This window comes from Astyanax mexicanus, chromosome 6, assembly GCF_023375975.1.
Source record: "Astyanax mexicanus isolate ESR-SI-001 chromosome 6, AstMex3_surface, whole genome shotgun sequence".
Classification (NCBI taxonomy): Eukaryota; Metazoa; Chordata; class Actinopteri; order Characiformes; family Acestrorhamphidae; genus Astyanax; species Astyanax mexicanus.
The window spans coordinates 44,912,021-44,925,945 of record NC_064413.1 but is presented as its reverse complement, the minus strand read 5'-3'; the positions used below and the strand labels follow the sequence as shown (position 1 = coordinate 44,925,945).

Genomic DNA, 13,925 nt, shown 5'->3' with positions numbered 1-13,925 from the left:
CTCACGCAACAACACACACACACGTGTGCATGTGTGTGCGTGTGCATGTGCATGTGTGTGTGTGCCCACAACCCTCCGGGCGTGTCCTGCCATCAGCTGCCACCTCAGAAGCAGCTTCCTAAAAAACTTCCCTGAAGCGCATCTGAGTTCCATAAACAGGTTTCCGAGACCAAACAAGCTGATTGCTTCAAAGCCCGCTCTGATCCATTTGGAGCTGTGAGTTCCAGCTGGATTACTCCTTTGACAGGGTTTTATCAGTAATAACACACTTACGGTCCAGCGCTGGCAGGCGAAAAAAGGGACCGGCCGCTCTGCTTCATATGCACATACTGCATGATGGTTTGTTGTCTGAGGACCCAAAGCTGGGACTTGGGGCCCCTGGGAATCATGGGCCAGCGAACTTTCCATTCCAAACCTGAGCAGGAACTTCCCGCCATGGCCACAAAGGCCAGGCCTGTGAATGAAGACTCTGTTCTAGTGGTATTTCACACCGCATTAGGCTCATCTGCGACACGTTCAAAAGCGAATCTCCGATGCTTTCCTGCTCGGCAGGAGACGGTTAGAGATTACGAGATTGCTGGCAGGTCATGAATTCCAAAAGCCATTTGGAAGAGTAGACTACGTGGCTGCCGGTGCGCAGGAAGTCACTAGAGCAGAGCTAGCCTACAGGAGATTTTCCGTAATCTGGAGACTCTTTTTTTGAGGAAAGAAGCAAAGCGTGAAGGAAAAACGGCTCATTACAGAGGCTGAAACAAAGCGAGCGGGTTCAGAAACATGCAGATAGATTACAGACCACGTGAAGGAACGTGGGGGAGAGAACGAGAACAGGCCAAATGAGAGTGGGGGGATATCAAAGACAAAGGGAAAGGAGGATGGAGGAGGAGGGAGAGAGGGGCTCGGAGGATGAAAGGTAAGAAGCTGCTCAGATATGAAAGGTAGAGGCACCCGAGGAGAGGAGAGTTTTAATTAGATGCCTGGAGACAAACACCGCAGGCGAGTGAGTTAATATGCAAGGGGTCAGGAGAGATGAGGAGAGAAAGAGAACAGAGGAAAGAGAGAGAGAGAGAGAGAGAGAGAGAGAGAGAGAGGGAGTTTGTGCGAACGAACAAACGGACGAGTGCAAGAGGGAAAGGGGGAAGAGGGCCACGGCTGCTTATCTGTACGTGCTGTTTCCTCGCTCTCTGCAGCACTGTCTCTTTACCCTCACTCTCATTGTTCATTCACTCTCTCTCTCTCTTTTCCTGCCCTTCTGTGCTCCACATAGACTTCCTGCCAAGAATGCTTCCAGAGCGCACTGAGACAGCTTCAGGCAGCTGATACTACATTCTCTCCCTCTATCTCACTCCATCTATCTATCCATCCATCCTTCTTATTCTCTCTCTCGCTACCTCTCTCTACTAGCTACAATACTTTCTGATCTCCTGAGGTGTGGTCGTGACCACATTTTCTCAAGTTCTCCGCTCTTGTGGCTCAACTTTATCACAAGATTTAGCTTTTGGCTTATTCAGTGAACACATGTTAAACAAGTGGAAATTAGTAAAATAAACCAAAGACAAGAACAAATTTGCAATATCAGCTTTTTGAGGGTATGGATTATACTGGTTTGGCTAATGTTAATACGAGTATGGCTAGGATTAAACTGTGGCAAATAAAGCTAATATGATTGAGATTGTAAAGATTTTGATGAATGCTGCTATCACTATGGCTAGGGTGTGAATATTGCACATTTTCTAATATGTGTATGGCAAGAATCAGATGCCACTCCTTGTATCTCTCATGCACAAAAATTACTAGGACAACCCCTACCAAGGTGCAGTGCTGTTTTAACTGAGGACAAATTCCAAACAAGTTCAGAAGAAGATTGCCACACACCAGTCAATAAATTGAGAAATGTAATTGTAACTACATTGTTGTAACTAGGTAAAATTTACATAATCCCGCCAATATCTTTCTAAAAAAGATGATGTAGACCAACACACATCGAACGACACAGGAAAGCCATATTCGATGAGTAGCTCCAGGGATAATGCTAATATTATACTGTACAGGCAGTGGCAAATGCTACTATTAGCATAATTGCAACTGTACAGGTTATTGAAAATGTTGATATTAGCATGATTGCGACTGTACAGGCTATAGTAAATGCTAATATTAGCATGATTGCGACTGTACAGGCTACAGAAAATGCTAATATTAGCATGATTGAGACTGTACAGTCTATGGCAAAGTCATCAGAAAGGAGGTCTAACAAAAATAGAGTAAATGAATTTCCACCCCAACTCTTGTCATGACCAGTCTAACCCCACCGCTCTCTTTTTCTTCTGCACACAGAGTACCCATGTTCAGGCATGCTGGGCATGGTCTCCGGCCTCATCACTGATGACCAGATCACTGCCTCGTCCCACACCGACCGCAGCTGGGTGCCGGAGAACGCCCGTCTGCTGACCAGCCGCTCGGGCTGGACGCTTCTGCCCCAGCCGCAGCCGTACGCAGACGAGTGGCTCCAGGTGGACCTGGGTCAGGAGAAACTGGTGCGTGGCCTCATCATCCAGGGTGGCAAACATCGCGAGAACAAAGTCTTCATGAAGAAGTTCCGCCTGGGCTACAGCAACAACGGCTCTGACTGGAAGATGGTGATGGAGGCCAATGGCAACAAACCCAAGGTGAGGAAGAAGAGAAGGAGGGAAAATTGACTTTGGGGGCCTTGACCAGATTATTTGGAACATTCTGTCATTTGCACAGTGCAACTATTTTTTTCATATTGAATCCCAGCTCAGAAAACTGGGTCAGCTATGGACCCTTGTAAAAAAAAGGGTGAATTAATGCTAGTGAACAGGAATGCATAGCAATAATAGCACTTATTCCTGAAACCAAATTTTAAGTAAATTTAAAAAACAAAAGTTCATTACAGAACTGAAATGGGGTACTTTGAACATGGAATTTTTATGTTCAGTTTATCATTTAAAATTTCCACCAATCCGTACCTGTTAAACAGGTGACAAACAGTTTAAGTATCCAAATGGTTTATTTTAGATATAGAACCATTACCTTTAAATTTATAATCTTTGAACTCCCCTTATTTCCAATAATGTGGGACAAATTAACAGATAAACATGTGGAGGAAGGATATTAAATTAATTACTTGCGCATTTTTATGCCTTCAGCACTCAGTAGCTGCACCTCATCCCCTGTCAGAGAGACTTTCCACCACAGATGGAACTGAGGCAGTTTAAAGAGGAGCAGAGGCTTGACATGGGCCTGTCCTGCCTAAACCTCCTGTCTATTCTCTCTCATCCCTCTTGCTTTCTCTGTCTCTCTCTCTCTCATGCTGTGTCTGACGTTAGGAATGAAGCCCATTAATTCCCTTTCATGCTCTCAGTCTCCTCTTCTGGACCTTTGTTATAGCTGGAGCATGTGTCTCTGCTTTGTCTCTCTGTCCATCTTTCTCTCTCTCTCTCTTTCTCCCTTCGTCTCCCTCGCTCGTTTCCTCATCCCCCTGTGGCATCTCGGGTTGGGTAGGAAATCTTTCTGAAGCTGAATCGAAAGCCGATTGGGAGTTCTCGGCGAAGGAGGCGTCCTGCTGCTCTGGAGCGTGGCGGTAGCCAGCGGGCTTTTTGCTCACATGTTCGCTTCAAATGTCAATCAGTGGATTGAGGCCTTTTGTTCTGTTTTATTCCCAGTACGCTCTCATTGCCTTCTCCTTTAACAGGGAGGAAGACAGGGATAAATGTGGCTGAATATAGAGAGTTACACTCTATATCTTATTGATAACGACTTCCTCTCTCTCTCTTTTTCTCTTCTTCTGTCTTCTCCTTCTGTTCGCTCTCCTTGGCACAGCTTTTCGAGGGGAATATGAACTACGATACGCCAGTGTTGAGGACAGTGGAGCCTATTTTGACGCGGTTTGTGAGGGTTTACCCTGACAGAGCAACTCCAGCAGGCATGGGGTTGAGACTGGAGCTCCTGGGCTGTGAAATTGAAGGTAAGTCTAATATGTACGCTTTCACTGCTACATACACTGACATTACTAGTATTCCTTAGCTTCCATGGGACATGGAAGCTAAAGAACACTGCACTGACCTGTGGGATATAGGCACAATTTTAGCCAAATGCTGCCATTAACGATCAATTTTGGCCTTCTGGGTCCCACTCTCAGGCCTCACTTTAATTTGTACAACCTTGCCATGAGCACAATGGCTAGCATCTAACTTCACTCACAAGATAACATTTCAGAACTTATACAGATGTGGGTGTTCCCAAGCTGTCACCTGTGAGGTAACACTTTATGATCAGTTTACATGCTGCTATGCTGCAGTAAAAAAAAAAAAACATTTATGTTCCATTAAAAAAGCATTTTTTTAAGAGATGTGAGTGTGAGGAACATTTATATTTATATAAACATTTAATGGTTCTTCAGACATGTCTCTCCTTTAAATATGCTTTTTCTATCATTATTTTTACATTTTTAATTGATTGTAATATCTTCAAACATTTATGTTATTATCTGTGCTGTAAAATCGCCATCTTCAGGGCAGTGCAAACATTTTTACATTTCTACACGAATCCACATCTGTCTCTGTCGCTCTCTCTCTCATTTTCTGCATTTCTCTCAGTCTTTGATAATGACCCGCCACCATACGCACATGTTCAAGCAAACAAGCAAACAAATCAGCATCTAACTGAAAAGCATCCGATTCCAAAAATTCCTCAGCTGGAAATATACTTCTGTGTGGTCCTATAAGCCTCATCATTAAGGGATAAATACAAGTTGACAAGTATGGATCCACCCATGAGGGAAGAAAGCGTGTGGCCTGCAGGCTCGGCTTTCACCAGGATCAGCGCAGTTGTCCCGCAGATGTGCTATCAAAGACAACCTCCCGCCTAAAAACAGCATCAGTCTGTGCCCACTCTAATGACAGGGACCCTCTCAACACTGCAGTGGATTTAGAGCCCACCTGCCTTTCTGGATTAGCCCTGACTCACTATCTGTCTCTGTCTCTGTCCCCGTCTGACTGGCAGCCTCTGTCTGCGATAGGGCTGTAAAGAAAGCACCACAATGCATTGATCGCTTTTTTTCTCGATGGTTCGCTTTTAACTGTATTGATTTTATGATGGTAGAATCAATTCTAATTGATGAGAATGATATTCAGTAAAGTGTGCACTCTACTGACCAGAGTACAGTTCTGGGGCTCGTTAAAAAAGAGTACTGAACGTTCAGTACTTTTTAAATTCTGCAATTTTCAACTAGTTTTTTTAATTCAATAATGTACGTTTGAAAAAACATGTTAAAGATTATGTAACTGATTGAAGTTGAGAGTTAATTCAATTTACTTAAGTCAAAAGTTCTCCTAACTTAGTTTGGTCAACAATAGAAAGTAATTAAAAAGAATTAGTGTTCCGCCCCCTTAGTTTGTTTACTGTTTATTACCATCTGCATGTTAGAACGTCTGCTATAAGCATTGAATAATTCCAGCTGAGGCTAATTTAGTTGACAAACCTGAAGTACATAATTAAACAAAATGAGTTAATAGTTTTTTTGACTAAACTAAGTTGAGTTACCAAAAACCCTCTGTAATCTGTTACTTTATCGTTTTAAATTTGCTTTTACTTTTGTTTTGTAAAAATAAAAAATATTGAAAACTCTTATTGTTAACCAATATGATTAATTTGCAAATTGCACAATTTAAAAAAGTAGTGAACATTAGTGCTTTAAGTATATTTATCACATACGTTACCAAAGGAGCAAAGGAATACTTCGACAACTGATCACACACAAGAAAAACAAGTAAAAAGTTAACTCAAAATACTTTTCTGTTACTTAATCATTTTAAATGTAATTGTATTTACTGTAGACATATGTTGCATATAAGTATTAATTGTTATACACAAAAAACTAATTAAAACAAAGACTGATAAAATAGTTAAAACTTATTAAACTTTTTTTCTGTGTTCAGTCCAGTAAACATTTTAATCCATTTACCAAGAGCCAGATTAGCACTAAGCCTAGACTTAATACCACAGTAACTGTTGATTTTGAAATTAAATTTCTTGTGTTGCATCCATTACTTCCTAAAAAAACGTATTAAATTGGATAATTTTAGGATCTGTGATTTATATTTGTCTGCGGTCGAAATTGCATTTATCTATTTATCTATTTTCCTCTTTTTCTTTTTTCTCTGCCGTATTCTCTCCGTCCATGTTCTCCCCTTCTCTCTGAGCTCATTTGGTTTGTTATGAGAGTGCTCTCTGTTGAGGCAGCGTTAAGTGGATTTACACATTGGCTTTCCTGGAGACAGTGAATCCGGCTTATGTAAGCTACGGCATCCCACTGTGGGCTTTAGCTGGATGATAGTGCTTGTTTTCTCTGGCAGTGCCAACACACACAAACACACATATGGACAATTCAGAACAGTTTCTATGCTTTCAGTCAGTCGGTCTCTCTCAAACACCAACACAGAAACAAAAGCGTGGGTTTCCCGAGCTTTGGATGGGAATACAAAGTACCTTATAGGCGCCCAAGCATTTATCAAAACTGTTACAGGAAAGCCTTGTACCTTGTATCACACTTTACGACCATTCAGCACAGAGAACAAACACAGAGAACAAACACACTGTGCCAGTGAGAATGCATGCTCAAAACTTTTGGGGCTTAGGTACTTGCTAAAGGGTACCTCAGCCATAGATAACGGTTTGTGGGATCAAACCAGTAACATCCAAGGTACTTCAGTCATGTGTAACTGTCCAAGGTAACAACCCAGAAACCTTAATATTAACTTAGTCATAGATGGTGGTCCTAGGGTTTGAACTAACAACCTCAGTTGTGCTTCAGCCATGAATAATGGTCATAAGAGTCAATCCAGTAACCTCAAAGGCACCTTAGTCAAGCATAAAGGTCCTGGGGCTTGAACCAACAACCTCATAAGCTACCTCAAGCCAATTATATTGTTCCTGGGGATCTAACCAGCAATCTCAGATGTACCTTAGTCAAGTATAAAGGTCCTGGGGCTTGAACCAACAAACTCAAATATATCTGAGCAATAAATAACGGTCCTGGGGGTCAATCCAGCAACCTCAAAGATACCTTAGTCAAGGATAAATGTCCTGGGCATTTAACTAACAACCTCAAAAGCTACCTCAATCGAAGGATATTATTCCTGGGGATCAAACCAGCAATCTTAAAGGTACCTTAGCAATGGATAAAGGTCCTGGGGCTTGAACCAACAACTTCAATTATACCTGAGCAATAGATAACGAACGGTCCTGGGGGTCAATCCAGCAACCTCAAAGATACCTTAGTCAAGGATAAATGTCCTGGGCATTGAACTAACAACCTCAAAAGCTACCTCAATCGAAGGATATTATTCCTGGGGATCAAACCAGCAAACTTAAAGGTACCTTAGCAATGGATAAAGGTCCTGGGGCTTGAACCAACAACTTCAATTGTACCTAAGCAACAGATAATGGTCTTGAGGGTCAATACAGCAAAATTCAAGGTACCTTAGTCAAGGATAAATGTCCTGGGGTTTGAACCCACAACCTCAAAAGCTACCTCAAGCTAATGATATTATTCCTGGGTATCAAACCAGCAACATCAAAGGTTCCTCAGGCATGAAGGTACCTCAGCCATGGATAACGGTCCTGGGGATCAAACTAACAACCTCAAGGGTACCTTAACCATGGATTAATTTCCTTTAATTAATTTAATTTAACAACCTTAAATGTACCTTAGTCATTGTCGTTGGACTTCAATCTGTTGTATTAAATTAGCATAATAAAAGAAAGCAAGCCAAAAAATAACAGCACTTTCGTATGACAGCATGATGTTATGCTCATGAACACACACACATACCACATTACATCACAAACACAGGTGCTGTCAGTAGCTGTGAGAAAAGCAGTGGGATGCTAAGCCGTAGCAGGAGGTTTCTAATCCACCTGGCTTAAAAGAAACATGGCTAATGGTGCTCCCTGTCTGACCCTTCAACCCCTTCAGTAACTTAGCTTCAACTACCCCTCCCCCTTCCATAAGAGGCCACTTCCTTTCCTTTCTATCCATCCATCTATCCCTCCTTTCCTCCCTCAGTCCCTCTCTGAGCTCCTCTTCTGCCTCCCTCTCTAACCTGAGGAAAGCCCGGCAGGCTTAAGGGCCGCTCATTACAAGCTGTGAGTAAACAGACTGAATCGGGCAGTGAGCCCACAGGCAGCGGGGCACATGCAGGCCTAATGAGAGGCTCTCTGCCTCACAGAGCATAACCAGACCCAGGGTGGAGCTCCCCAGCCTGCCAGGGCCCTCAGGAGCACAGCCAAACCAGCACCCACACACACATGCACTGGCCCATGCGGCACACACACACTACCCAGGCCGGGAGACGGCTTATTAAGGGGCTCTGGGTTATATTGGTTGGGGATTGTTGGTGTGTGGTTAGTAGAAGATGGATTTGAGTTTTTGGGCGACCACAATAGAAATTGAATTGTGTTTTAGGCTGTGTGGTAATCAGATTGTCGGCTTGCTAAGACTGTATGTTGCAACAATGTCCTATTATATATCAATCAGCCATAACATTAGTACCACTTGCATAATATTGAGGAGGCATCCACTCGAGGCATGGACTCCACAAGACCTTTGAAGGGGTTCTGCGGTATTTGTTTTTTTGGCACAAAACAACCTTTAGTAGTGTAGCAACACCCTTTCACACTGAGGTTATGAGTGTTTCATCTTAAATTGCTTTTTTAATGAGATTAAACAGAACAGCCAATCACGGTTGAAATACAGCTTAATGTTTGAGGGCTTTATACCCTCAAATCCAACTTTCATTTGGTAGCATGGTGCCAATAGGTCCTTATTTACCTGCTTCAGAGAGTCCTATTCTATTGGCAATGCTTCTCAACTTCTTTACATGGACTAGAAAAGATTTTGTTTTTCGGTGCGTTTGCACGTCTGTGTCAGCACTGGGTGGAAATTAAAGTTTTTAATTGCATTCATTACAAGTGGAGTCCACAAGCTGAGTAAAAGTAGCAGTTATACCTGAAGTACCCATCTCTAATGTACTCTCTCTTATCTCCTTCTTATCTCTCTGCAGCACCCACTATACCACCTACCACACCCGCTCCTCCCACCACCCCATCAGACGAGTGTGACGATGAACAGGCCAACTGTCACAGTGGAACAGGTGATGACTACGACCAGACAGGTGCTAACACCAGCCTGCAGACTGCGCTGTTTCTTACCACACCCTTTCCACACTCCATAACTCCATACCTGCCACACTTTCACGTACTGTCACTTACTAGAAATTACCTAACTATTAGCTTAGCCCCTTACTAGCACATCTATGCTAACTGCGCCCAATGCATGTTGTTCTTTTTTTTCACACCTCACAGCCACGCCCACTTTGGCCCACTCACACAAGACTCACCTGAGTCCCTGAGCTCATCTCCAGCACATGGCTTTCGTCTTATGCACTAGTTCTGCTGTCTTTGCTTCTGTTTCTACTCAAATCTCTAATGCTAACAAATTTACCTTTCTGCTAACTCGATGAACACACACTCCTGCTAAATGTCAGCGCAGTGTGTTTACTTACGCACAGTATATACTGTCTCTATACACTTTGCTGCAGTCACACTGTTGCACTGTGCTAACATTTCTCTCAAGTCTAGAAAGGAAATGTGAAAGGTTGAGTTGCAGAAGTGCTACAATGCTGTAAATGGCTATGACAAATATTATTCTTAAACGTGCTGCCACAGTCATTTTTACAACTATTTTAGCCAATTATTTTCAACGCATGTTTGTGGTTATCATAGTGTTTAGGATCTTCAAAGTGTTTCTTTACTAGAATATAAGGACCTTCAGAATTGAGCTGGGAATTGGTGGAACTAAGCTTTACTAGTAATACAGCACTTCTGAATAGCTTTGTAATGATTTAAAGCTGCATTTTGATCAATAACTGATCATCCAACATCATCTAACAGCCCTGATTCACTTCACTTATCTTGTTGTGGCTGACTGAATACAAGCAAATCCTCATAGCAATGTCCCAGCATCTATACTTTAAAGCTATCCAAGAATAATAGAGGCTGTTATTGACTAATGTTAGATGTAGACTTTTTTTCTATTAGAAACACTGGATAAGCAGGTGTCAACAAACATTATGGTGCACTTTACAGTTTACTCATAAGATTCCAGTCTAATTTTATTTTGTCCTTCTTGCTAAAGGTGGAACTACCGTGCCTGAGACCACTACAGGAATGGGCACTGTACCAGGTACGAGCAAACTATGTGATACATTATTTTCTGTTCTTTGGAGCTTATTTATATTCCCGTTTACATACTAAAAGCAATACATCCAACAATGTGGCTATGGCTGTCCACGTATTTTTGTGCATCCTCTATGTTGCTGTGGATGTTTAGCAATGGCAGTTTTAGATTTAACATTTTTGACAAAACAAACATGGTGAGAGTCATGAGGTCATGATGATGTACGTAATACAAAGAAGACAGAAAGAGGTTACAGTGTAAATGGTGGTTAAATTGTGAGAGTTTGCAATGAGCTACACTGCCCCCGACAATTTGCACTGGTACTGCTCTAATCCATCTGTATCCATAAGCTTTCTAGAAGAGAATGTGAACACAGAATACATGCATACAGGCTTTTTCTATATCTGTATCCATATCCTTATTTAACTTTGAGCATAAATGAGCCTTAAGACTAGTTCAATATCTATTCCACATCAATTAAGGCTGACCAGTGTTCTCTTTTTTGCTGTGGATCTTGAGATAATCCAATGGTGGCCTAAAGAAGAAAGCTTTAGACTAAACTGTTTATGTGCAACTCTGTGTGTGTTGGGTGGCTGTTAATGAGTGTCGTTCTAATTTTGCTTGTTCAGCATAATTGTTGATTATCCAGGCGAGACTGCATGCTAATGGCTAAAGCCTGACTGGAGGAGCAACGCCCCTTATCTGACTCTCGCTAATTAGACTGTGTATGTGTGTGTGTGAGTGTGTGTATGAGTTAGAAAGAAAGAGAAAATAGACTTTAGTGCTTGTGTGTGTGTGGTCTTGATGTGCTAATACTGACGGGATCTGTGTGTTCCATTATGAATGTGGTTGATTTGCTATGTGAAATATTCAGAATGTTTTTTCGGACTGTGGTGAAGCTCCTCGGTGCCCAGTGCCTTCCACTGCTGTAGCCCAAATCCTCTGAAAAATGGAAAAAGAGAAAACTTTTAATTGGAAACTGGCATTTTTTGAGGAACAGTGGCAGAAAGCCTGAGCCGTGGTTTTTAATGGGAAATTCTTTCCTATTCGCTGGGCAAATACCCTGCAAAAGCCAACCTGAATCCGTACATTATTGCATTTTATACCACAAGGAGAGACACACCGACACTGTACACAGAAATGCCAAAGCCAGACCTTGTCTCTTTTATCAGGGCTTGCAATGTTTTTCTCTGAATTTCACAATCACTTATTCTCCCATTCCTCCTCTCTCGCTCACTGTCACGTAGAAAAGAAGCCGTGCTGCATTAAAACCTTCTCAATTTCACACCTTCTGCCTGTTTCATCAATATTACACAATTCTAAATATCACTCACAGCATCTTCTCTCTACATAGGCGGTAATAGCATCTTCCAATTTTTTTTCAATATTGTGAGAGATCAGTTGATTTGTTTTGGGTTTGTATTGTATTGTATTGTAGTTATCTACTGCCCTCTTGTGGAAACAGCCAATAATAACTACCCTGTTCTGCAGCTCTGAGCCACTAAACCTCAGTAGGAAGCAGTAGAAATCTACTAAATCTCAAATTAGAGAATTGAATCAAATTAGAGATGCTCTACATAATAAAACAGATTAGCATCTCAGAATAGTTCTCACTGAATGTTTGCTTGTGTGTGTTTGCAGCATTCCTCTGGTTTGCATGTGATTTCGGCTGGGCCAACGACCCCTCTTTCTGCGGCTGGACGTCTGAAGAGACGGGCTACAGGTGGCAGATCCAGTCCAGTGGAACTCCAACACTCAACACTGGCCCCAACATGGACCACACAGGTAATATTTAAAGAAAACTGTGTTCTGTATAATAGCATACGCTCCTAATAAAGTAGAGATGCTATAGAGTGTTCTCATAGAGCCCAGGTCTTAAATCTGAAGTTTAAATCCGGTTTCTAGTCTTGGATTTTGTTCTCACTTAAGGGAACAGGTAATGTAATTGATTGGGTACATGTAATTGAGTGATCACAACTACAAAGGATTACACTCTCTTGGTCTGGAAACTAGATAAAGGGTCCACATTTGAAGACCTCAAAAATGAGATTTGGTGGGCACCAAGTGGTCCAGCAGTCTAAGGTGCTGCTGCAATTATCGAGAGATTGATGGTTCGAATCCCAGCTATGCAGCTTGACATCACCTGCCGGAGTGCTGAGACAGCACAATTGGTCTTGCTCTTTTTGTGTGGGTAGATGGCACTCCTTCCCCTCATCACTCTTAGGGTGATATCAAGATGTCAGAACCAAGTCACTGCATTTTTCTCCAAGCATGCTGGCTACCTCAAAAAAGAGACGGTGATTGGCTTCACCTATGTCAGTGGAGGCATGTGCTAGTCTTGAAACTCCTTGCATTGTGGCATCACCAGTGATGGGGGATATACAGCTGAATAGCAGATTAATGGGTGGGACAATTGACCTAGATTAAAGAACCAAGCTTGTAATAGATGTATCTCTGTGATACATTTAAACATGGTTAATCACATTCACATTTATTATCCTTATTAAAAATATATTTACAGAAGTGTTTTCCTTGGTGTTGTCTAAACATCACCATTCACATTCCTGCAGCTCATCTAAAACAATGTTTTTTTCTCTTCAGGTGGCTCTGGAAATTTTATCTACACTCTGGCAACCGGAGCACAGGAGACAGAGGTGGCCCGGCTCGTGAGTCCGGCAGTGTCTGGTCAGGACTCAGACCTCTGCATGTCCTTCTGGTACCACATGTTTGGCTCACACATCGGCACACTGCATATCAAACAGAGAAGGGAGAGTGGCCAGACCACGGCCGACGTGCTGCTCTGGACGGTCAGCGGTCATCAGGGCAACCGCTGGAGAGAGGGCCGAGTGCTTATACCACACTTAAGCAAACCCTATCAGGTGAGAGTGTGAGACAGGGCTTCCTGTTTAAACCGAATATAATCTGCATATTTAAATGGTATGATAATGAACAAGCAGACATGCAGAACTGTAAGGCTACTTACAATGCACTGTATACATATCATATCAAGTCTTGGATTATCAGTGTAACATTAAGTAAATGCAACCAAATAAACTATACTATACTAATACAGGACATCCAGAATTCAGACTTGACATATTGTGACAGATGTTTTCACACAAGTCTAACCCTTAAAATGCTGTGATGTTCTTCTGTTTTCCAGGTGGTGATAGAGGGTGTGGTGGAGAGGAAAAGCTGGGGTGACATCGCTGTGGATGACATCAAGATCCTAGACAGTCTCAACATGGCTGACTGCAAGGGTGAGTGAGCCAAGTATCTACCACAGACCTTAGAGAGCAGATAATCCAGTTACTTACATGTTTCAACAACTTCAGTCAGATAAAAAAAAGAAAAGGACTGATTATTTTCAGCTTCATTTGCTCTTCATTAATTTTAAGCATTAGTATGTAACACCTCTTAAACTGATCGTAACTGTGTTCTGTACTTGTGTTTGTGTTTATAGACCCAGATGTCCCAACAGAACCAATGCTGCCTGAGGATAACTTCAATGAGATCAGTAAGTGTCCTTTTCGGCCACTTGGTGTAAACGTGGTATAGAACTGCAGAACTCCTGCAGTGTCTCTTTTCACATTTTGGAAGTACAGTTGATTCTTAGTTCAGAACAAGCAGCTCTTGTTTTCTAAACTCCTGCTTTTCAAATAAGATTTGG

General features: G+C 42.1%; 1 protein-coding gene across 3 annotated transcripts in view; it reads left to right on the top strand.

The window, feature by feature from the left end:
* nrp1a (neuropilin 1a) overlaps positions 1-13,925 on the top strand; it is a 93,106-nt gene that overhangs the window by 75,658 nt on the left and 3,523 nt on the right. For 2 of the 3 annotated variants that reach the window (XM_007238653.4, XM_049480380.1), the window contains 8 exons: positions 2,332-2,663; positions 3,838-3,982; positions 9,081-9,191; positions 10,214-10,261; positions 11,897-12,040; positions 12,857-13,134; positions 13,419-13,515; positions 13,719-13,772. In XM_007238653.4, coding sequence (XP_007238715.2) covers positions 2,332-2,663; positions 3,838-3,982; positions 9,081-9,191; positions 10,214-10,261; positions 11,897-12,040; positions 12,857-13,134; positions 13,419-13,515; positions 13,719-13,772 — 1,209 coding nt within the window. The remainder of the gene's footprint in view (positions 1-2,331; positions 2,664-3,837; positions 3,983-9,080; positions 9,192-10,213; positions 10,262-11,896; positions 12,041-12,856; positions 13,135-13,418; positions 13,516-13,718; positions 13,773-13,925) is intronic. The other variant, XM_049480381.1, reaches the window with a different exon arrangement.